This window comes from Oncorhynchus clarkii, unplaced genomic scaffold (assembly GCF_045791955.1).
Source record: "Oncorhynchus clarkii lewisi isolate Uvic-CL-2024 unplaced genomic scaffold, UVic_Ocla_1.0 unplaced_contig_10959_pilon_pilon, whole genome shotgun sequence".
NCBI lineage: Eukaryota > Metazoa > Chordata > Actinopteri > Salmoniformes > Salmonidae > Oncorhynchus > Oncorhynchus clarkii.
The window spans coordinates 57,501-83,182 of NW_027261104.1; the positions used below are offsets into that span (position 1 = coordinate 57,501).

The window sequence follows — 25,682 nt, forward strand, 5'->3', positions numbered from 1 at the left end:
GGGGCATGACTCATTAAAGCAGTGGTCCAAACGGCCTGATTCCAGTGCTGCTGGACTTTTAGCGTTTGCATCAGGGCCATTCAACTCTGTCAGGGAGGATGATGATGGAGTCAAACGGCTGGAAACGCTCAGTACTCTTTTTCTCATTTGAATGTATTTCGGTCCCACTCCAGCCTTGCTGAAATGCTATGTCAACTCACACATTATCCACTGACTGGGGGAGTTGTGGTAAGAGCAATGTAACAAGACTAAATTATCTTTCAATGAAAAAGGGTTTGTGGGGGGGTTGGAATATGGAGAAGAGTTTGAAGGCTCCTGCCTAGATGGGACACATCTCACCTACTGTATACACTCCTCAGAATGTTGTTGTCAAGATCAAAACGAGGTTGGATGGGAGATGAATGGTTGTAGCTCAGAATGTTGTTGTCAAGATCAAAACGAGGTTGGATGGGAGATGAATAGTTGTAGCTCAGAGTGTTTTGCTGCAGAAACAGTAATGATATAAAGTAGGCCAGAGTAAGAGCAGTGTTTCCCACACCATGACTGAGGCGGGCCTCCGTTGGTTCCAACACAACAGGCTGGTGCAGTAGGTAATGGATAAGCATGGCCAGAGTAATGAGCCAAACAGAAAAAAGCTTGTTAAGTGAATTTCAATTTCGGATTGATGGGAAGTGTGGGATGATGATGATTAGAAGAAAGGATTGGAACAGGTCGGATTAGAGGCCCAGCATTAGATGATATCAGAATGATCTCACACGTACAGTAGAAATACTTCCAGTATGTTATGACTCCCTGTCAGCTGCGTCTGACTCATCCCTGTAAGGGATCCTGTTAGGCCCTGCAGGTCCTCCTATTGAACAGCACCTCTTATACATTTCACTACTATACAGCAGTGAAACAATGGAACCAACCCAAGGGTTTACCAGCGTTGCCATTAGCCAGTTGTTTCCTCATGTATGTCAGTGTATGACCAGATTTATCACAATGGCACATCAAACAGTGTGTTCCTGTGTGGGTGAGAAGGGTTGCGTTTGGAGAGGACCATCATTACCTGCTATTGTAATCTCCAACTGAGCTTAGCCAAAGAGGAGCTGGTGCGTTCCCCTGAAGTTGCTCTCTAAATATGACACAGGTTATTTCCATGGCTTGGTTCAGACAGGCTTCACACTTTGAATGAACAAATCAATAAAAATGTGTTAATGTCTAGTTCTAGAACCACGGAAATAGCACCCTATGTGTCCATTCCACTTCCTCATGGTGAGACTACGGGACCAAATCTGACCTCACTATTTGCATTAAGACTCATAATTAGGGTTATACAGTCAGAGGGTCAGGTTCTCACCATGATCAGTAGCCTAATCTACTACTCACTCCCTCCGGTGTTAGTAGCACCCAACTGAAATAAAGGTTGAGGTGATTTAGGAATTATAAACAATTAATTCAATACTGTCAGAGAGTGTTTTTGGCTTTTGACACCATAATCATTTGAACCTTCATCACCCTGTCTGTGTCTGTAACTGTCACTAACTGGCTGAGTTCTCCTGAGACCTACATGACTGAAGTGACAAGACGGTGTTATGTGGGGAGACCAAGATTCTCTACCACCTAGTAGAATGCACTCAACCACTGTTTTTAAAGGAAGTAGTACAAGAGTCAACCGTAGAGACAAGGGCTTGTTATGTCCGTCTACATGTGAGAATACACTTCCTCTATTTTTGTGAATGTGTTACCTGTTGCTACAAGTTGGTGTCACTTGGCTGTGGATTGACACGGACAATTATCTACTTCTATTATGTGGTAAACATCTGCATGGACTGGATGGGTGAAGATATATAGAGATGGTTCCACCTAGCATCTCAATAGGCTCAGGGGAGTTTTCCTTCTATTATGTGGTAAACATCTGCATGGACTGGATGGGTGAAGATATATAGAGATGGTTCCATCTAGCATCTCAATAGGCTCAGGGGAGTTTTCCTTCTATTATGTGGTAAACATCTGCATGGACTCGATGGGTGAAGATATATAGAGATGGTTCCACCTAGCATCTCAATAGGCTCAGGGGAGTTTTCCTTCTATTGCTTTTACCCATTACCTTAATCTCTGCAAACACTGATGTGATGGTGTCGACGAGGCTAGTGGCTGTTTTCAGTCCAGGCATGGCTTTAGGAACCTCACCTGGTATGAGCACCGTGTCTGAGAAGCCATCACTTAGTTGATCCACACTGATGGAGAGGGGCTGTGACTCACATGAACACGGTGACTCATACTGCTGATGTAGGATGACATTTGTTTTCTCACATAATGTAGACACAGAATGGATCGTGCTGGCACAATTCTCAGTGTAATTTATATAGACATACTGTATATTAGAAACTGAGGTGTTGGGAGTTATTAACATAATGTAGACACAGAATGGATCGTGCTGGCACAATTCTCAGTGTATTTATATAGACATACTGTATATTAGAAACTGAGGTGTTGGGAGTTATTAACATAATGTAGACACAGAATGGATCGTGCTGGCACAATTCTCAGTGTAATTTATATAGACATACTGTATATTAGAAACTGAGGTGTTGGGAGTTATTAACATAATGTAGACACAGAATGGATCGTGCTGGCACAATTCTCAGTGTAATTTATATAGACATACTGTATATTAGAAACTGAGGTGTTGGGAGTTATTAACATAATGTAGACACAGAATGGATCGTGCTGGCACAATTCTCAGTGTAATTTATATAGACATACTGTATATTAGAAACTGAGGTGTTGGGAGTTATTAACACTTGAACATTATGAAAGTGTGTTGAAAATTCCCTTCATTTTTTAATGCAGAATTAGGTTTGTTCCTAACACAGTGAATACAGAACGCCACACAACATGGACAGAGTGTCTTCATTCCTTTAGTTTGTCCTAAACTCAGTAAGAGCTGGGAGTGGGCATTGGTCAATATCCTAACCTGACAAAGGAGAAAGAAAGAGAGAGTGATGGAGATAAAGAGAGATGGAAGTCCGCCTCGTGGGTTCTATACTGCTTTTCCTTTTCAAGCACTGAGGAAACTAATCTGTCACGCTGTTCGTTTCTCCGTGCTCACGTGGCGTCTCATTCCATTCTGCCTCTGAAACAAGGGAGTTCTCCAAACATTGGATGTTTTTTTCTGGAGCAGCTGTGTTTTTCTCTTCAAAACCACAGTCAACGGTTGGCTCTCCCGCCCCCTGCCTCCCTCCCTGTCCTCACCTGTTCCTCTGTCGAACCAGAGCCAGAGACCGCTGCCAAGTCGTGGCTATGGGAGCATGGGAGGGGGCACAGGGGGTGTTACTGAGGCTATTTCTGTATCTTTGATATCACCAGTGCATGTTGCCATGCTCCCATCCCTCCCACCTCACTGATAGCCTCCCAACGCTAGTCCATGCTCCCATCCCTCCCACCTCACTGATAGCCTCCCAACGCTACTCCATGCTCCCATCCCTCCCACCTCACTGATAGCCTCCCAACGCTACTCCATGCTCCCATCCCTCCCACCTCCCTGATAGCCTCCCAACGCTACTCCATGCTCCCATCCCTCCCACCTCACTGATAGCCTCCCAACGCTACTCCATGCTCCCATCCCTCCCACCTCACTGATAGCCTCCCAACGCTACTCCATGCTCCCATCCCTCCCACCTCACTGATAGCCTCCTAACGCTACTCCATGCTCCCATCCCTCCCACCTCACTGATAGCCTCCCAACGCTACTCCATGCTCCCATCCCTCCCACCTCACTGATAGCCTCCCAACGCTACTCCATGCTCCCATCCCTCCCACCTCACTGATAGCCTCCCAACGCTACTCCATGCTCCCATCCCTCCCACCTCACTGATAGCCTCCTAACGCTACTCCATGCTCCCATCCCTCCCACCTCACTGATAGCCTCCCAACGCTACTCCATGCTCCCATCCCTCCCACCTCACTGATAGCCTCCTAACGCTACTCCATGCTCCCATCCCTCCCACCTCACTGATAGCCTCCCAACGCTACTCCATGCTCCCATCCCTCCCACCTCACTGATAGCCTCCTAACGCTACTCCATGCTCCCATCCCTCCCACCTCACTGATAGCCTCCCAACGCTACTCCATGCTCCCATCCCTCCCACCTCACTGATAGCCTCCCAACGCTACTCCATGCTCCCATCCCTCCCACTACCCTGATAGCCTCCCAACGCTACTCCATGCTCCCATCCCTCCCACCTCACTGATAGCCTCCCAACGCTACTCCATGCTCCCATCTCTCCCACCTCACTGATAGCCTCCCAACGCTACTCCATGCCCCCATCCCTCCCACCTCACTGATAGCCTCCCAACGCTACTCCATGCTCCCATCCCTCCCACCTCACTGATAGCCTCCCAACGCTACTCCATGCTCCCATCCCTCCCACCTCACTGATAGCCTCCCAACGCTACTCCATGCTCCCATCCCTCCCACTACCCTGATAGCCTCCCAACGCTACTCCATGCTCCCATCCCTCCCACCTCACTGATAGCCTCCCAACGCTACTCCATGCTCCCATCCCTCCCACCTCACTGATAGCCTCCCAACGCTACTCCATGCTCCCAACCCTCCCACCTCACTGATAGCCTCCCAACGCTACTCCATGCTCCCATCCCTCCCACTACCCTGATAGCCTCCCAACGCTACTCCATGCTCCCATCCCTCCCACCTCCCTGATAGCCTCCCAACGCTACTCCATGCTCCCATCCCTCCCACTACCCTGCGCTACTCCATGCAACTCTAATGACATGTGCCCATACTGTATACCTTCTGGTGATCTGACCTTTCTGGAGAAGGGAGATTGAGAGTGTGTGGATTCACGTTATAGTGCCTGAATGCTCATCATTTATTAATGTAGTAGTTAGAGATGCTCACTGAATCTGGTGGGCATCTTGATCTGTACAGATGTGGCTGAAACTTTTTGGATGTTCTAGAGCAGTGGTTCCCAAACTTTTTATAGTCCCGTACCCCTTCAAACATTCAACCTCCAGCTGCGTACCCCCTCTAGCACCAGGGTCAGCACACTCTCAAATGTTGTTTTTTTGCCATCATTGTAACCCTGCCACACACACACTATACAATACATTTATTAAACAAAGAATGAGTGTGAGTTTCTGTCACAACGCGGCTCATGGGAAGTGACAAAGAGCTCTTATAGGACCAGGGCACAAATAATAATAATAATCAATAATTTTGCTCTTTATGTAACCATTTGACATATAAAACCTTATTTGTTAATTGAACATTGTGAATAACTCACCACAGGTTAATGAAAAAGGTGTGCTTGAAAGGATGCACATAACTCTGCAATGTTGGGTTGTATTGGAGAGAGTTTCAGTCTTAAATCATTAAATCATTTTCCACACAGTCTGTGCCTGTATTTAGTTTTCATGCTAGTGAGGGCTGAGAATCCACTCTCACATAGGTACGTGGTTGCAAAGGGCATCAGTGTCTTAACAGCATGATTTTCCAAGGCAAGAAACTCTGAGTGCAGCCCTATCCAGAAATCTGGCAGTGGCTTCTGATTAAATTACATTTTCACAGAACCGCTTGTTGCAATGTTTATGAGGCTCTCTTGTTCAGATATCGGTAAGTGGACTGGAGGCAGGGCATGAAAGTGGACTGGAGGCAGGGCAGGAAAGTGGACTGGAGGCAGGGCATGTAAGTGGACTGGAGGCAGGGCATGTAATTGGACTGGAGGCAGGGCATGTAAGTGGACTGGAGGCAGGGCATGTAAGTGGACTGGAGGCAGGGCATGTAAGTGGACTGGAGGCAGAGCATGTAAGTGGACTGGAGGCAGGGCATGTAAGTGGACTGGAGGCAGGGCATGTAAGTGGACTGGAGGCAGGGCATGTAAGTGGACTGGAGGCAGGGCATGTAAGTGGACTGGAGGCAGGGCATGTAAGTGGACTGGAGGCAGAGCATGTAAGTGGACTGGAGGCAGGGCATGTAAGTGGACTGGAGGCAGGGCAGGAAAGGGATAACCAATCCAGTTGTTTGTGTCATCCGTTTCGGGAAAGTATCTGCGTAATTTCACACCCAACTCACTCAGGTGATTCGCTATATGACCTGTGTGTTGTCCTTGTTAATGCAGACAGGGAAGAGCTCCAACTTCTTAATCACAGCCTCAATTTTGTCTCACACATTGAATTTAGTTGATGAGAGTCCCTATAATCCTAGATTCAGATCATTCAGCCTAGAAAAAACATCACCCAGATAGGCCAGTCGTGTGAGAAACTCGTCATCATGCAAGCGGTCAGACAAGTGAAAATTATGGTCAGTAAAGAAAACTTTAAGCTCGTCTCTCAATTTAAAAAACTTGTCAATACTTTGCCCCTTGATAACCAGCGCACTTCTGTATGTTTTAAAAACGTTACATGGTCACATCCCATATCATTGCATAGTGCAGAAAATACAGGGGCCTTGCTTTAACAAAGTTAACCATTTTCACTGTAAGTGTCCAAAACATATTTCAAGCTGTCAGGCATTCCTATGGCAGCAAGAGCCTCTCGGTGGATGCTGCAGTGTACCCAAGAGCCTCTCAGTGGATGCTGCAGTGTACCCAAGAGCCTCTCAGTGGATGCTGCAGTGTACCCAAGAGCCTCTCAGTGCATGCTGCAGTGTACCCAAGAGCCTCTCAGTGGATGCTGCAGTGTACCCAAGAGCCTCTCAGTGCATGCTGCAGTGTACCCAAGAGCCTCTCGGTGGATGCTGCAGTGTACCCAAGAGCCTCTCAGTGCATGCTGCAGTGTACCCAAGAGCCTCTCGGTGGATGCTGCAGTGTACCCAAGAGCCTCTCAGTGCATGCTGCAGTGTACCCAAGAGCCTCTCGGTGGATGCTGCAGTGTACCCAAGAGCCTCTCGGTGCATGCTGCAGTGTACCCAAGAGCCTCTCGGTGGATGCTGTAGTGTACCCAAGAGCCTCTCGGTGCATGCTGCAGTGTACCCAAGAGCCTCTCGGTGGATGCTGCAGTGTACCCAAGAGCCTCTCGGTGGATGCTGCAGTGTACCCAAGAGCCTCTCGGTGCATGCTGCAGTGCACCCAAGAGCCTCTCGGTGGATGCTGTAGTGTACCCAAGAGCCTCTCGGTGCATGCTGCAGTGTACCCAAGAGCCTCTCGGTGCATGCTGCAGTGTACCCAAGAGCCTCTCGGTGCATGCTGCAGTGTACCCAAGAGCCTCTCAGTGCATGCTGCAGTGTACCCAAGAGCCTCTCGGTGCATGCTGCATTGTACCCAAGAGCCTCTCGGTGCATGCTGCAGTGTACCCAAGAGCCTCTCGGTGGATGCTGCAGTGTACCCAAGAGCCTCTCGGTGGGTGCTGCAGTGTACCCAAGAGCCTCTCGGTGCATGCTGCAGTGTACCCAAGAGCCTCTCGGTGGATGCTGCAGTGTACCCAAGAGCCTCTCGGTGCATGCTGCAGTGTACCCAAGAGCCTCTCGGTGGGTGCTGCAGTGTACCCAAGAGCCTCTCGGTGCATGCTGCAGTGTACCCAAGAGCCTCTCGGTGCATGCTGCAGTGTACCCAAGAGCCTCTCGGTGCATGCTGCAGTGTACCCAAGAGCCTCTCGGTGGATGCTGCAGTGTACCCAAGAGCCTCTCGTGGATGCTGCAGTGTACCCAAGAGCCTCTCGGTGGATGCTGCAGTGTACCCAAGAGCCTCTCGGTGCATGCTGCAGTGTACCCAAGAGCCTCTCGGTGCATGCTGCAGTGTACCCAAGAGCCTCTCGGTGGATGCTGCAGTGTACCCAAGTGGGGTCGGGAGCAAATGCTTGCACGCGCGTTACCACTCCACTATGTCTCCCTGTCATGGCTTTTGCACCATCAGTACAGATACCAACACATCTTGACCACCAAAGTCCATTTGATGTCACAAAGCTGTGCCAGGCACGCCACATCTGTTGACACATCGAGCTATAATGCATAGAATTCACTGGCTTGTATGCGAAGCAGTAATTGTTTCAAAACATCTCTTACAATGTCACTGATGTGTTGTGAAACAGTTGTTTGATGAAGACATTGTCTGTATAGTTTTGGGGGCCTTTTCCCCCAGCATTGTCCCAGATATATCCGTGGCCGTAGGAAGAATTAAGTCCTCCACAATAGTATGGGGCTTGGCTGTCCTAGCCACTCGGTAGCTCACCATATAAGACACTTCTAGCCCTTCTTATTAATGGTATCTGTTGCTTTTATACATGTCTTACTACTCGAAAGTCGTCTTTATTCTCACTCAGAAAACTCCTGTGGCTTATTTTTCAAATTGTCATGTTTTGTTTCTATATGTCTGCGTAAGAGTGAAGGTTTCATCGAGTTGTGAGATGGTACTTTTGCACATATAACACACTGTGGCTGTGGAAAGGCACTATTCCCAATATAAGTGAACCCCAAATCAATGTAGTTCTCATCATATTTGTGCCTCTTAGATGGTCCAACGTCCCTGTCCCTAGAATTACTGATGCTAGTGTTGGATGTGCTCGTGGAAGCAGAACAACTTGTGTTGTCGACAGGTGCAGGTGTAGTACTGCTGGTAGTAGCAGTACTACCAGTAGAGCTGCTATGTGTCTCTATGGACACGGGCCTTACTTTTGTTAACCATATATCAATATTTGGAGCAAACGGAATGAGCAGCGTTTGGCTACATACAGACCGTTAGTGGAATCCCCATGAGAGAGTAACGGTTAATGTGATTGGATGTTAATTATTTGACTAGGCTACTTGTCTTTGACATTGTGTTGTTATTTCGATGAACACTAGATGGTTTAATTGTATTTTTGGCAGTGAAACGAGGCCACTCAGGCAAGAAGAAAAAACTCACCCAAATATATAGCCCCGTTGGAAAATATAAATGGACTGTTTGAAAATGTGAATCACATAAATATACTTTTTAAAATGTGAATCACTGTTTGAAAATGTGAATCACATAAATATACTTTTTAAAATGTGAATCACTGTTTGAAAATGTGAATCACATAAATATATATTTTTAAATGCGAATCACAGTTTGATTTGGCGTACCCACGACGGAATTGCATACCCCAGTTTGGGAAAACCTGTTCTAGAGAATCTCCCCTGGAGGCAGCTGGTGTGAAACAGAATCCATGTGTGTGTCCTCATAAACCATGATTTACATAGACACTGGGCCAGAGAGCTTAAAGGGTCCCTACATTTTAGAGGCGATGACACCATGAATGCACATCGTCACTGTCATCATCCTCGATTGATCACTCTTTCAGTCAAGATTAGTCTTGCATCAGGTGTTGGTTGAAGTCAGGATTCTCCTGGGATTAATATATAAAAAATACAACAACACCTATACAGGGGACTATAATGTTCCCCTGGGGAGATGAACGCACCAATTACAGGGCTAGCCTCATAGGCTCCACCTCCACCCAGTACCATGAGGTGATCCTCTGTAACTCTATCAGTAGCTTGTAACACCAGGCGAGGGGGTTCCTTTCTTGGGGCCATCAGTAAATCACTCTGCAAAAAGCTTCTTCTCAGTGGCATATATTGTTATATATTATGTGGAATAATGCTTGTAAATACACAGATGGAAAATGCATGATTCCATCATGTACAGTCAAGATGCAGGGAATTCAGTTTTTTCAACCCAAACACTGGCCCTTTAACCTGAAGGGAACTCACCCTATGAGTAATTATAGGGTATTGGCTGCACTTTGGTGAAACTGGGGATGGTGATTAGTGGTTACATGATACATAATCTGATGTGTTTCAGGCCTGCTTGTGACCTCACAGATATACTTTATACCACTGGAAAACATACATGATCATGAGTGGTAGAAGAGAGATCCACAATATGCTGTTTTTATTCATCATTATCATTGGGGGATATTTTGGAGGGGCCTCATCCTTTTAGAAAGTGTTACCTTGAAAAGGGATGCCCCTACTTTATTCTCAATGCAATACATAAGAGCTGTTAATTATTCCTCACACCCCCCCAATCCGCAACGGAAAAAGTCCCCCGTAGTTTTGTCGGCACAGCACGTCCTCAGCCAAAATTAGCACCGGCATCTTTTGTGTGGCGAGCACTTGGGTTTCTCCTTCTCGTTGAGGGTCTATGTATAGCCAGGGCCAAGCCTTGGAATAACTGAATGCTACAAAGAGCCTCCAACAAAGCCGGACAAGATGGCGTTTTGATATCCGTTTCTTCCTAGGCAGGTATCAGGGCCACCGAACACAGTGCTTGTTGTTTTTCCACCTCTGGAGTTTAATGGCTGGTCTTGAAACAGGGCCTCCTTCACAAAAGAGTCCAAACCAAGCTTGACGAGGGGACAATGTGTTCTCCATGTTCCTTGGCGAGCAGATATGGGCTCCAAGCTTAACAAACACACTGTTTGGTTATCGCCTACTTGTGACGCGTCACGTGAGCAGAGTCCGGCTCAGGTTCTGGCTCTGTTGAGGCTACATCAGATAGGCTTCTCCTCAGAGGATACCCTGGTCTGTCTTGACGCTAGCCGAGGTCACCTAGCCTCAATGAGTCTCCTCCTGCCCTGATCCCCAAACCCAACTGAAATAGTATTAATATATCTTCTGTTCTGACCACTAAATCCAACTGAAACAGTATTAATATATCTCCTGTCCTGACCACTAAACCCATCTGAAACAGTATTAATATACAGGTATCTCCTGTCCTGACCACTAAACCCATCTGAAACAGTATTAATATATCTTCTGTTCTGACCACTAAATCCAACTGAAACAGTATTAATATATCTCCTGTTATGACCACTAAACCCATCTGAAACAGTATTAATATATCTCCTGTCCTGACCACTAAACCCATCTGAAACAGTATTAATATATCTCCTGTCCTGACCACTAAACCCATCTGAAACAGTATTAATATATCTCCTGTCCTGACCACTAAACCCATCTGAAACAGTATTAATATATCTCCTGTCCTGACCACTAAACCCATCTGAACCAGTATTAATATATCTCCTGTTCTGATCCCTAAACCCAACTGAAACAGTATTAATATACAGGTATCTCCTGTCCTGACCACTAAACCCATCTGAAACAGTATTGATATATCTCCTGTCCTGACCACTAAACCCAACTTAAACAGTATTAATATATCTCCTGTCCTGACCACTAAACCCATCTGAAACAGTATTAATATATCTCCTGTTCTGACCACTAAACCCATCTGAAACAGTGTTAATATATCTCCTGTCCTGACCACTAAACACATCTGAAACAGTATTAATATATCTCCTGTCCTGACCACTAAACCCATCTGAACCAGTATTAATATATCTCCTGTCCTGACCACTAAACCCATCTGAACCAGTATTAATATATCTCCTGTCCTGACCACTAAACCCATCTGAAACAGTATTAATATATCTCCTGTCCTGACCACTAAACCTATCTGAACCAGTATTAATATATCTCCTGTCCTGACCACTAAACCCATCTGAAACAGTATTAATATATCTCCTGTTCTGACCACTAAACCCATCTGAAACAGTATTAATATATCTCCTGTCCTGACCACTAAATCCAACTGAAACAGTATTAATATATCTCCTGTTCTGACCACTAAACCCATCTGAACCAGTATTAATATATCTCCTGTCCTGACCACTAAACCCATCTGAACCAGTATTAATATATATCCTGTTCTGACCACTAAACCCAACTGAACCAGTATTATGTGACACTCCCTCCTCTCTCCCATTCTATCCAGTAGGTTCAGACATTGCTGACTTGCAATATGCTGCCTTTGAGTTCTAAGAAGAGTGACGATGTTGGCCTGACCACTGCGTTCTGGAGGCACCTCTGAGATGGAAGAAGAGTGTAGAGTCAGTTGACTGGACTAGCGTTGGCATTGCCCTGCTGCCTATCTTGTCCTGCTGTCTCCCAGGTCCAGCCTTACATCCAGCCATGCGTGTGTCCTACAGCTTCTGCACAGTTTGGTCAGTCTCTATCCTGCTCCACTAATGGAAATTGATTGCCACTTAGCGAGGGCCTAGTTGTGCTGGGGATCAAGAGACGTCACCGCAGGTCCTGCTGTGCGCTGGGAACCAGTTGAGAGAGGCTTTCTGACAGTAAACCAACCAGGGTGATGTTTGAGGCAAAGCACGGTCACACCATGTCTGGTCTTCTCCCTTCTGAAATCATACAGTAGACAGTACATGGTGTCTCTCCACTCAACCACAGGAAGTCATAGAAGATGACAAGGTGACAGAGTCCTGTGACTTAAAGGTGTCAGAATGAATGTGACAAGATTAGCTTTTTCATCAGCAGAAGAGAGAGGAAAGAACTGGTGTCTGTGGATAGACAGTATGGTGGATAGACAGTGTTGTGGATAGACAGTACGGTGGATAGACAGTGTTGTGGATAGACAGTATGGTGGATAGACAGTGTTGTGGATAGACAGTATGGTGGATAGACAGTGTTGTGGATAGACAGTATGGTGGATAGACAGTACGGTGGATAGACAGTACGGTGGATAGACAGTACGGTGGATAGACAGTATGGTGGATAGACAGTATGGTGGATAGACAGTACGGTGGATAGACAGTACGGTGGATAGACAGTACGGTGGATAGACAGTACGGTGGATAGACAGTACGGTGGATAGACAGTATGGTGGATAGACAGTATGGTGGATAGACAGTACGGTGGATAGACAGTACGGTGGATAGACAGTACGGTGGATAGACAGTATGGTGGATAGACAGTATGGTGGATAGACAGTACAGTGGATAGACAGTACAGTGGATAGACAGTACAGTGGATAGACAGTACGGTGGATAGACAGTACGGTGGATAGACAGTACGGTGGATAGACAGTATGGTGGATAGACAGTGTGGTGGATAGACAGTGTGGTGGATAGTCAGTATGGTGGATAGACAGTGTGGTGGATAGACAGTATGGTGGTTAGACAGTGTGGTGGATAGACAGTATGGTGGATAGACAGTATGGTGGATAGACAGTATGGTGGTTAGACAGTGTGGTGGATAGACAGTATGGTGGTTAGACAGTGTGGTGGATAGACAGTATGGTGGTTAGACAGTGTGGTGGATAGACAGTATGGTGGATAGACAGTGTGGTGGATAGACAGTGTGGTGGATAAACAGTATGGTGGTTAGACAGTGTGGTGGATAGACATTATGGTGGATAGACAGTATGGTGGATAGACAGTGTGGTGGATAGACAGTTTGGTGGGTAGACAGTATGGGGGATAGACAGTGTGGTGGATAGACATTATGGTGGATAGACAGTATGATACATACAGTCTGTGGTTATCAGTCCCAGACACTGTCACAGAGAAAGAGGAAGACAGACTCAAGTCTGGCTTTGTGGCTCTGAGCTCCAACATCACATTGGCTCAGGGCCCCCCCTCCCTGATGAGTAGTGACAAAGTGTGTGTGGAGGGGGGGGGATTAAAACCAAAGTGAGTGTCAGTGCTGAGGGGGACATGTGTTGGGAGGGAGGGGGGTGGCCGAGGGTTATGATATCTCCAAAACCTTCTGTCGGGTGCCATCTACTCTTTCAATCCTAAACCCACAGCCCAACTCACCCACCCACCCAGGGCCACAACACATCTCCCAACAGCGATGCCATATAGCTGAAATCTAATCCTTTGTAAACACTTTAAATCACCCAAATGTATCATGTTTATGCAATGACCATTGCTGTTTTTGAATTGTTATTCCTGTCTGAAAGCACAAATAAGTATTCTTATAAACCCATTTTCTAAATACATGTATTCATCTTTTTCCTGACTGGCTGTCTGACCATTAGCTTACCAGCTAGATAACGAACAGATTGTCTCAGTGCCTTGTCTCAGTGCAAACAGGTCTTTGGATTGTTCTACGGCAGCGTTTCTCAAACTCGGTTCTCGGGACCCCCAGGGCTGCACGTTTTAGTTTTTGCTCCTAACACTACACATCTTATTCAAGTGATCAAAGCTTGATGATTAGTTGATCATTTCATCATCAATCAGCTGTGTAGTGTTAGGGCAGAAACCAAAACGTGCCCCCCTGGGGGTCCCCAGGACCGAGTTTGGGAAACCCTGTTCTAAGGAGTGTGTATGGCTCCACCAAGGTTCAGAAAACTAAAACGTGCCTCCCTGGGGGTCCCCAGGACCCCGTTAGGGAAACCCTGTTCTAAGGAGTGTGTAAGGCTCCACCAAGGTTCAGAAAACTAAAATCACGAGAGGCAGCGAGCGGTATGTTGACTCACTGAGGCACATTTATGTACGAAAGTTTAACAATATTTTAATTTAGTTTTTTGTACGCCCAATAAAACGTTTAACTTTATGGGGAGGAGGGCTGTCATGTCGTCACACTGTCCCACGATAGACGGTCCCGTGGGGGTTGTGTCATAGGCCCACAGCTGTGCCCCATTTGGCAACTGGCTGCCCCGGACCTGAACTCACAGTGCCACCATGCCACCTGGGGAGGGTTAAGATGGTGACACTTTACTGGTGACCTCTTACAAACCTAGGGCTACATAAAATCTGTGATGTGGAGAAAGTGGACGGAATCACCGAATCCAGAGATTTAAACATAATTCAATGATGTTCAAACATTTATTGAACTTAGTAGGATATCAATTACATTTGCCCAAGTTTATCATAAGAAATGAACAGACTGCATCAGTGATTCGTTTTTCCTGCAACTTCCTGAATAGGCAACGAGAAATCCCCCTGTCTGCGTATGTGAGGTGAGCACATCTACCTCTTTGTGTAGCAGTTAGCGATGATGCTTATGAAAACAGTCTTCTGGTAGATGGAAAGGCTTTCCCCAAAAACTTCTAAATTAAATGTTAACTACAAAGTAGCCTATGCTGACCTGGCAGAATTATATAATTATTATTTTCATAAATCCAGTGGCTATTTGTTTAGCAAACTCTACCATCATATGTGTGCTACAAAAACACGCTAAACAACAGCCTCTTGCTAGGTGTACACTTGAATTTAAGGGTAACTATATCCAAAAATCTAATCTTCTCAAATTTTTCCCAGACCTCATAAGTGGTCTCCTGATGTGGTTTTAGGATTGTTGTGGACAGACACAAAGCCGTGTCTGACCTTAATCCAATTAGCTGTTGTGTTGTCACTGGGTGCTGCCTGTTCAGTCTATTGCCTTTGTCCTGGGATGTGTTTGGTGGTGGGGTGGGGGCGGGGGCGGGGGCGGGGGACGTCAGATTAATAACACAAGTTATTAACAACACGGAACAGGAGGGAGTTTGTGTCTAGGAAGGGTTGGGGGTTGGGGCTTATTGTGCGCATTGTGATTAGTCCAGCATGTTCCGGACCGGTTGTGTCCTTCAAGAATTGATGGCCTCCTGCCCTATCTGCACCCTGCAGCATTATTGGATGACTGCCTTTGTTTCTATTTTAGTGACTTCGTGCCTGCTAGCTCCGCCTTTACACCATACAGCCTCACACATCACATGGGGGACATCCTTTGTATCTCTCTCACAGTTTTCAGGGACACAGAATACACGATTACAGTTCATACAGTTCATTCTGTTGAAGTTGACATCTGTATTGGAGTCTTAGCTTTCTGTTCAACATCTCCATCTATCTACTGTGTCTGTCTGAAACATCTCCATCTATCTATTGTCTATCTGAAACATCTCCATCTATCTACTGTGTCTATCTGAAACATCTCCATCTATCTACTGTGTCTATCTGAAACATCTACATCTGTCCATTGTGTCTATCTGAAAAGTCTTCTATTGTGTCTATCTGAAACATCTGTCCATTGTGTCTATCTGAAACATCTCCATCTGTCCATTTTGTCTATCTGAAACATCTCTATCTGTCCATTGTGTATATCTGAAACATCTGTCTATTGTGTCATCTGAAACATCTGTCTATTGTGTCATCTAAAAAAACATTTGTCCAATGTGTCTACCTGAAACATCTGTCCAATGTGTCTATCTGAAGCATCTGTCTATTGTGTCTATCTGAAACATCGCCATCTGTCCATTGTGTCTATCTGAAACATCGCCATCTGTCCATTGTCTATCTCAAACATCTGAAACATCTGTCCATTGTGTTTATCTGAAACATCTGAAACATCTGTCTACTGTGTCTCTGAAACATCTGTCCATTGTGTCTATCTGAAACATCGCTATCTGTCCATTGTCTATCTGAAACATCGCCATCTGTCCATTGTGTCTATCTCAAACATCTGAAACATCTGTCTATTGTGTCTATCTCAAACATCTGTCCATTTTGTCTATCTGCAGGTGAAGGATGAGAAGAAGATCCAGGAGGTGGTTGACCTGACGGATTACGAGCGTTCTGAGGAGCTCCGCAAGGCCAAGAGCCGCAGCAAGAAGAACCACAGCAAGTTCACCCTGCTGCGCTCCAGAACCCCAGGCAACACGGTGGGTCCACAGGAAGTGTCCACAAGAACCCAGATCTAGAACCTTGGAAAGAGCAAACCTGTACCTCAAAGTACTGTACCACAATAGCAACACAATCAATACTTACATCTTAAATACACTGTTGAGATGAGTTTCACGGTACTGTAGCCAGACATTAACATAGTCAGATCAGTTACAGCAGCCAGATTGATTGACAGGCTGATTGACACTCACCTGACTCGGCTCGCCAGACCGGGCCACCACCCTGTACACCCTGTCCTTAGTCATTAGCCATGATCCCCTTTGACTCTACTTAGCTCCTCCCACCTCTGTCTCTGCCCAGAGACACTGTCCTCCCTCCCTCTGTTCCCTCCCTCCCCCTGTTCCCTCCCTCCTTCTGTTCCCTCCCTTTCACAGGGACATTGTGTTCCAGACTCGCCACACCTCCAACTCCTACACCCAGTATATGATCACCAACGCTGATGGACAGACTAACTTGAGAAACAGAGTGAAAGTGTCAAATTCCCCATGCTTGTAGACCATTTGAAATCTGACAGTTTGCCAGTCCAGTCCACCTTTGAAACATGGAAAGGCTCTTCTGGTGAGGCAGTGATTCCCCCATGACCCCTACACACGCTAGGGATGGGCATTTGACGGTTTTTTAATGTTTGAGTACTCGCATATTTATTTACTTTGAGTACTCAAATCCGTTTTTTAAATAATATGTAGAACACAAGACCCCCGCTGGGAAAAAAGATGTGTCCATTTATCTATAGACATAACCTGTATGACCCTTGGCTTGGTTTCTTTTCTGTCGTGCCCTGCAAATGCACATATACAAATGGAACACTAACATGGCCTCCAAGTCCTGTTCAGGCAGCCACAAAGCACAATCCACCAAATAGTTTTACAGTAATTGACACAAACGTAATCTCTGGTTAAAGGTCATGCATTGACTTCCGTTCCAGTACTCCATTACTCATACCCATCCCTAACACACACATACACTCACAAAACGGCGCACACACACTCACACACACGCACACATACACCATCTGCAGGATCTCCCAGAACCCTCAGAGCAGCAGGAGGATAGGGTATCATGTTGGGTTGTCAGGGGAGGAAGCTTGTGTTTCAGCACACAGACAGACACAGACTGAGAGAGATTCTCAGAGTCTCCACACAGCTGCAGTTTCCTGTAGCCTCAGTGGGAGAAAGAGCACCATATGGTCATATCTGTGTGTGAATGTGTGCGTGAGTGATATGGGTTTCTGGAATGGTACCTATATGAAAGGTATCCCTTACAGATGGTTGACTGAGAATCATGCATGTTAGGATTTTCAACACTCCCTTCATTCTCAGTTACACAATATTGTGCAAGGCCCTGGCTTCTTACATTCCCTCTCTCTCCTTTGTGTCTGTCAGGTCCCTAACCTGGTGTTCCTGGCTGTTAGTCCAGAGGAGAAGGAGTCCTGGATAAACGCCTTAAATGGAGCAATCACCAGATCCAAGAACAGCATCCTGGATGAGGTGAGACACACCCCTCTGTGCACCTCCACTCTCCTTCTCCTCTCTCTCTCCTATAAACAACACTTCATCTGTCACATGGCCAATTGCAAGAGGATATCTTACTGAATGCACTTTTGAGGAATGGAATCCATTGACCCGCCCCTCATTCACACACACCCTCATGACCCGACACTAAACTCCCACAGCATGTTGACATGTATAAAGTGCTTCAGAAATAGAAGGAACTGTTATCGTATCTTCCATTCTATCTTAAACTGGTTTCCTGATGAGGGCATTTTCTGGGTTTCAGTCTAGTGTTGTGTAGATGAAATGACCTCTATAAAGTAGAGAGACAGGTAGTGACAGCTGTGACAGTCTTCTAGCTGAGGCAGCTGATCAAAGGATTCCCTCTCTGTTTGGGGATGATGGGATGGATCCTTCATCCCTCCTTCTCACTGCAGGTCAATTGCCCTGATGACATCAATAGACAGACGGTAGGGGAGCAGCTTGATGTGAAATAACATGTACACACACTAAAACACACATATACACACACACACACACACACACTTCTGAGCTTTTATGCACTTAACGCATTGTGTCAACACCACCCTTATATAAGGCCACAACACACACATTTGACATAGTCCCCAACACACACACATGGATGGACACATGCACACACACACTGACGCACGAAAGCACGCACACGCACGCACGCACACACACACACACGGACCCTATCACACAGCTATAGATGGTCCAAACTGTACAGGTCCCTATCACACAGCTATAGATGGCCCAAACTGTACAGGTCCTTATCACACAGCTATAGATGGCTCAAACTGTACAGGTCCCTATCACAAAGCTATAGATGGCCCAAACTGTACAGGTCCCTATCACACAGCTATAGATGTCCCAAACTGTACAGGTCCTTATCACACAGCTATAGATGGCCCAAACTGTACAGGTCCCTATCACACAGCTATAGATGGCCCAAACTGTACAGGTCCCTATCACACAGCTATAGATGGCCCAAACTGTACAGGTCCCTATCACACAGCTATAGATGGCCCAAACTGTACATGTCCCTATCACACAGCTATAGATGGCCCAAACTGTACATGTCCCTATCACACAGTTATAGATGGCCCAAACTGTACATGTCCCTATCACACAGCTATAGATGGCCCAAACTGTACATGTCCCTATCACACAGCTATAGATGGCCCAAACTGTACAGGTCCTTATCACACAGCTATAGATGGCCCAAACTGTACAGGTCCTTATCACACAGCTATAGATGGCCCAAACTGTACAGGTCCTTATCACACAGCTATAGATGGCCCAAACTGTACAGGTCCTTATCACACAGCTATAGATGGCCCAAACTGTACATGTCCCTATCACACAGCTATAGATGGCCCAAACTGTACATGTCCCTATCACACAGCTATAGATGGCCCAAACTGTACAGGTCCTTATCACACAGCTATAGATGGCCCAAACTGTACAGGTCCTTATCACACAGCTATAGATGGCCCAAACTGTACAGGTCCTTATCACACAGCTATAGATGGCCCAAACTGTACATGTCCCTATCACACAGCTATAGATGGCCCAAACTGTACATGTCCCTATCACACAGCTATAGATGGCCCAAACAGTACATGTCCCTATCACACAGCTATAGATGGCCCAAACTGTACAGGTCCCTATCACACAGCTATAGATGGCCCAAACTGTACAGGTCCTTATCACACAGCTATAGATGGCCCAAACTGTACAGGTCCCTATCACACAGCTATAGATGGCCCAAACTGTACAGGTCCCTATCACACAGCTATAGATGGCCCAAACTGTACAGGTCCCTATCACACAGCTATAGATTGCCCAAACTGTACAGGTCCCTATCACACAGCTATAGATGGGAGAAGCAGAAGCACTCTCACAATGACTATCCAAATCCATGTCATCACTGTTAAAGAAACAGAACGAATACAACATGGAGCTACTTTCACATAAAATAAAATACATTTAGAGGACAACTGGTCAGGCGTGTGGATGGACTCGGAACAACAGCACCAGCACTGTGAGAGATATCAATTACCTCCAGGGCTCCAGTGTCTCTGCTGCTCAATGGCCTGATGACATCAGAGACGGGATTCACTCTTTCACCAGGATGGTGTTTCATTGCTCTCAACTGTAGGGTTATCGCAGGTGGAGTCCTACATGATGGTACACACGTACTGTAGATCTATGTTGATAAACCTGCATTGAATTGCAATGCAACATTGGTTGAAAGTGTTTTATACACATAATGTATGTATGTGTACAATAGCAACGCTAGTGCCCTTAAATACACCCTTATTTTAATTTTAATTTAATCTTTATTTAACCAGGTAGGCTAGTTGAGAACTGCGACCTGGCCAAGATAAAGCAAAGCAGTGCGACACAAACAACAACACAGAGTTACACATGGAATAAACAAACATACAGTCAATAACACAATAGAACAAATCTATATACAGTGTGTGCAAATGGAGTAAGGCAATAAATAGGCCGTAGTGGCGAAATAATTACAATTTAGCAATTAAACACTGGAGTGATAGATGTGCAGAAGATTAATGTGCAAGTAGAGATACTGGGGTGCAAAGCAATAAATAACAATATGGGGATGAGGTAGTTCGATGGGCTATTTACAGATGGGCTGTGTACAGTGCAATGATCTGTGAGCTGCTCTGACAGCTGATGCTTAAAGTTAGTGAGGGAGATATGAGTCTCCAGCTTCAGTGATTTTTGAAATTCGTTCCAGTCATTGGCAGCACAGAACTGGGAGTTTATTTACAATGACGGCCTACACCGGCCAAACCCGGACGACGCTGGGCCAATTGTGCACCGCCTTATGGGACTCTCAATCACAGCTGGTTGTGATGCAGCCTGGATAGCTAACCTAGTGCTCTTAACTACACACATATGCTGGTCATCTCCATCTTTTCTCGTTCCACCTGATAATGTAATGGTTAAAAGCTTTCAGATCCAATTGACAATTATGACATTGATATTAGACATAAAATCCCAGCGGATAAAATATGACATGTTGCTTAGTCCCACTAGCCAGTGAATAAACTACACTCCAGCTGAACTCACTTCATCAGTGGAGACGGTGTTATCACCAGATGAGAGTGCAGACGTGTTGGTCATCAGTGTAGCTATATGTTAGCTATATGTTAGCTATAGGTTAGCTATAGGTTAGCTATAGGTTAGCTATAGGTTAGCTATAGGGCTGAACTCACTTCATCAGTGGAGAGTGTTATCACTAGTTAACAGTGCAGATGTTTTGGTTGTTAGTGTAGCTATAGGTTAGCTATAGGTTATCTATAGGTTAGCGGCCTGTTTCCAAAGGCCTTATGCAAATTGTTGTGGCCCATTTGGCCCAGTGAATCTCATGCCTGTAGATAATCAATCCATGATTATGTCTATAATACTGATCAATAAACTACCCAACCCACTCCGACACAAACACAGCCCTCAGGCTAATGTGAAAGCATGTCAATCCCCTCACTCCACGTGACTGTTCCATTATCTAGCTCGCTCTCTCTCTCTCTCTCTCTCTCTCTCTCCCTCTATTTCTCCTTTATCTCCCTCTCTCTCTCCTTTATCTCTCTCCCTCTCTCTCTCTTTCATCTTTATTTTTTTCTTGCTTTCTTTCAGGTCATGGTTGAGGATGAAAACCTTCTGTCCCACCTCACACGGGACAGGGCTAAGATCCCTCACACACGGCGCCTGCCTACACGAGGACACATCATGGCTGTGGTAGGTATCCTGCTTCTCCTGGCCTGTCTTGTCTTAGCCCTCCTTATTACCACAACGGCTGGTTGGAGACAATTCCAACTCTGTCAATTGAGCTTGAGTCGGTTGGACATGGTGATGATCAAACTACTTTCAACTGGAATTTGTCATTAGTTTAATCCTAACTTAACTAAATCACAATGGGCCTTACCCCGATCTCAGTGTTTCTTATGGTGTCTAATATCACTAACAGACTGTTTCTCCTTGCTCCGTATCCAGGCCTCCACTTCTACCTCTGACGGCATGTTGACCCTTGACCTGATCCAGGAGGAGGACAGCCCCAGCACAGACGGCCAGGACACCTGTGACAAGAGCTTCCGGGCCAACCTGGACAAATCCACTCAGCTCGACTGCCTCAGGTCCAAAACAGAGGGTGCCATCAGTAGCATCTGTCTAACGCCTCCCACAGAGGTCACTGGGAAGTCCCAGAGCCTGCCGCGCGATACCGGGGTCACCTGGGACGATAAACAGCAACTCCAGAGCCCGATGGGGAAGTCCTGCACTCCTCAGCCAGGCAAGAGGCTCACACCGGCCGAGAAAAGCCGCTGCGCCTCCATGGACGAGATCCTCTCACACTCCGGGACGCAGGCCACCAAACCCAGGACATCCATCCCCCGCTCTGCCACCTCTGCCCCCCCGGGCAACCTGCCGCCCATCAGCCAGCTGCAGGACCTAATCGCTCAGAAGCTGGAGAGAACTCAGGAGCTGCTGATGCAGGTGCAGGGGGCGAAGGGGGAGGAGGTGGAGCGGGGGAAGGGGAAAGGGAAGGACTCGCCAGGTTCCAAGGGCTCCAAGGGTTCCTCGGACGGGGCCCGGGCGGAGGCAGAGAGGCTGCTGAAGGAGGCAGCGTCCACATGGGGTCAGGCCAAGGATGTTCTAGAGGAGGTGAAGGAGCTGAGGGCGCTCTACCGTCAGCTGGACTCGCTGCCCACCACCCCTGCCTCCCTCTCACCCCTCACACCCTCCAACAGCGGCAAGCAGACTGACTACAGGAAGAGCATGATGTGACCGTCAGAGAACTCAACACAGACTGGACTATGAATCCCTGAGCAAAAAAACAACTCAACATGCAAAGCCACAATATTGTTAAATATGTCTGTTTCTCTCCTTCTGTGTTCTTTCACTTTATTGATGCTGTGACAAAGTGAGGACATTCAGTTGCCCAACGATGTCCCCTGTGCTTGACCACTGTGCCCTTACATGTCTGCTTGATGAAGGGTGTGGGGGGCAAAGGGAAGGGGCCGATCTAGGGACTCAGGTACATGTTGGCCAGGGAGTCTCTCTGTATTGACCTGCTGATGAAAGACCTTGTGATGCTGCAGTGTCGGGTGTTGTTTTCCTCCGCGTTGGTTGTCAAAGAGGGGATGTTGTAAGGTTTGGGCGGGGAATCAGAAGGGCTCTGCTCTCCAGGGACAGACACACAGTGGTTGAGGATGACTCAGATTACAGGAAGGGAAACATGGTGTCCAGACCAGCCCGTATGTTGGGAATGTCAATGTTTTCCTTTTTCTGTTACACAACACACTGGAAGGTTGGTCTGAGCCAGATTCCCAACGAACACCACTCTAAAAACCAACAGCAGCCCACCGTACAGTACAGCATTCTCCCTCCCTCCCTCCGTCTGCTGCTCTGGGAATGGAGCTCAGTGGACTCCTCATCTCTGCTGGTCCATTATGATTCACAGGGACAAAGGGAACCAGTTCACATAGTCAGAACTCACTGGCGTTCCATAGGGTGTTTCTGTCTGTTTCATGAGCCATATGATACAGTCAAAATGGAGGACGTCTGTCTGGGTTGTGTTGTTACTAGATGGTACATACTAGGACAGGGCTGTTCCTTTCCTGTAGGCCTACAGCCAGTTGTCTTCAGCCAGTTGCCACTGCAGCCATTGATTATCATGCTGCTGTAGAGCCATGGAGCCGGGATGGCATCTGTGTGTGTGTCTGGTGTGAGTGGTGATGATCATGCTACTGTAGAGCCATGGTGCCGGGATGGCGTCTTTGTGTGTCTGGTGTGAGTGGTGATTATCATGATACTGTAGAGCCATGGAGCCGGGATGGCGTCTGTGTGTGTCTGGTGTGAGTGGTGATTATCATGCTACTGTAGAGCCATGGAGCCGGGATGGCGTCTGTGTGTGTCTGGTGTGAGTGGTGATGATCATGCTACTGTAGAGCCATGGAGCCGGGATGGCGTCTGTGTGTGTCTGGTGTGAGTGGTGATTATCATGCTACTGTAGAGCCATGGAGCTGGGATGGCGTCTGTGTGTGTCTGGTGTGAGTGGTGATTATCATGCTACTGTAGAGCCATGGAGCCGGGATGGCGTCTGTGTGTGTCTGGTGTGAGTGGTGATTATCATGCTACTGTAGAGCCATGGAGCCGGGATGGCCCCTGTGTGTGTCTAGTGTGAGTGGTGAATATCATGCTACTGTAGAGCCATGGAGCCGGGATGGCGTCTGTGTGTGTCTGGTATGAGTGGGAGGCATGACATAGAGGTCAGATGCAGTACTGAGGAGAGGAACCACTTGTAAGTGATTTGCTAAAATAGTAATAATAACAGAATTGCACTATGAAGGAAGGCTGTAAAACAAGAGGATGAAACTGGTGGGTGGAAACTGGAGAGAACAGATGTGTCTAATATGGCTTTTCATTCTGTTCTACATATTTGTTACGACAATCTAGTGTTTGTAGAAACATACAGGCTGCATAGTTCCAACGCCTTGATACCTAAGACAGTCGCTCAACTCGCTACTCTTTGAAAATCTGAGCTTCTCAAAGGTACAATGTGTGTAAACAATGCTGTTGATGAACGCATCCCTCCGGCTAGCTAACAGTGATGCTAACGCTTGACCTCTGACCTCCCTGGCCTACTTAAGGACTTATAGGGTTTATGGCAGAGAAGAGAGCTATGCAACGTAGCACGAACACACACAGCCACAATGAGAGAGAGAGAGAGAGAGAGAGAGAGAGAGAGAGAGAGAGAGAGAGCGGCCAATGGACTGCGTCGCCCGATCAAAACATCCAGTGCGTCTCTCCAGAGCACCCCGCCTTGTTTTATAGTCAGTAGCTACATATGTTATGTGTTTGCACAGTGCTGTGGAAATGGTTCGCTCTGGACTGTCAGACAGACAACAAAAACAGTGTTATGATTATGTTGTTATCATTGTTTGTGTTTTTTATTTGTTTAAAATGCTTTTGTAGGATGATTTAAGGCACGCTTTAGAGAAGAAAATGGCTGTGGCATTCTAGAACGTTCAGGCTCTTAGAATGCTCAACTGGAAACTCTGCATATTGTAGTGTTACTCTGTTTGTTCAACCAACAACCACAACCCAATAACAGAAGTCAAAAATCATTAACGTTGAAGTTGGATATGGACATAAAAGAGGGTGAGGTGAGAAAGGTCTGTTAGAAAGAACACAACAGGAAACATTTAACTGAGTAGGCCATAAACAATATTTTTACTAGTACGTCTATTATTGTTGTTGTTATTTCGTTTTATCTGGGATGAAGTACTATCTTGTGTGAGGCTGAACACAAAACCTAACGTTTGTGCAATCCTGAAAAGATTGATATGACCGCCGATGCACTGTACATACTCTGAGCAGTTTGAATCATCCCAAAGGATGTTGCTGTATTTTCTTATTGCGTTGCATTATGATGGAGTCGGAAGTGGCTTTGCTCTGAAGTTCATCTCTTCTGGACTTGAGTACTTGAGACATAACCACTTGTGCAATTATAACAATCAGCCTAATTCAGACAACCAGTGTTCTACATTGAATGTTTGCTTTTTTAAGTCAAAACCTAGCCGAGAATTGTAATAAAATGATTTTTGTATGTCCATTTAGAAGAATACCCTACTGGAATATAGGGCTGGTTTTCATAGGAAATGCTGAGGTAGGAAGTGATTGATCCAAGCGTTGTTTTTATGGCAGCAATAA

The 25,682-nt window shown here is 46.3% G+C and overlaps 1 protein-coding gene across 1 annotated transcript in view; it reads left to right on the top strand.

Annotated features, from left to right (window-relative positions):
- Window positions 1-24,084, top strand: part of LOC139404858 (pleckstrin homology domain-containing family O member 1-like) — a 36,018-nt gene extending 11,934 nt beyond the window's left edge. The window contains exons 3-6 of the mRNA XM_071147391.1: window positions 16,266-16,406; window positions 17,811-17,915; window positions 21,609-21,710; window positions 21,966-24,084. Coding sequence (XP_071003492.1) covers window positions 16,266-16,406; window positions 17,811-17,915; window positions 21,609-21,710; window positions 21,966-22,754 — 1,137 coding nt within the window. The 3' untranslated portion in view covers window positions 22,755-24,084. The remainder of the gene's footprint in view (window positions 1-16,265; window positions 16,407-17,810; window positions 17,916-21,608; window positions 21,711-21,965) is intronic.
- The last annotated feature ends 1,598 nt before the right edge of the window (window positions 24,085-25,682 follow it).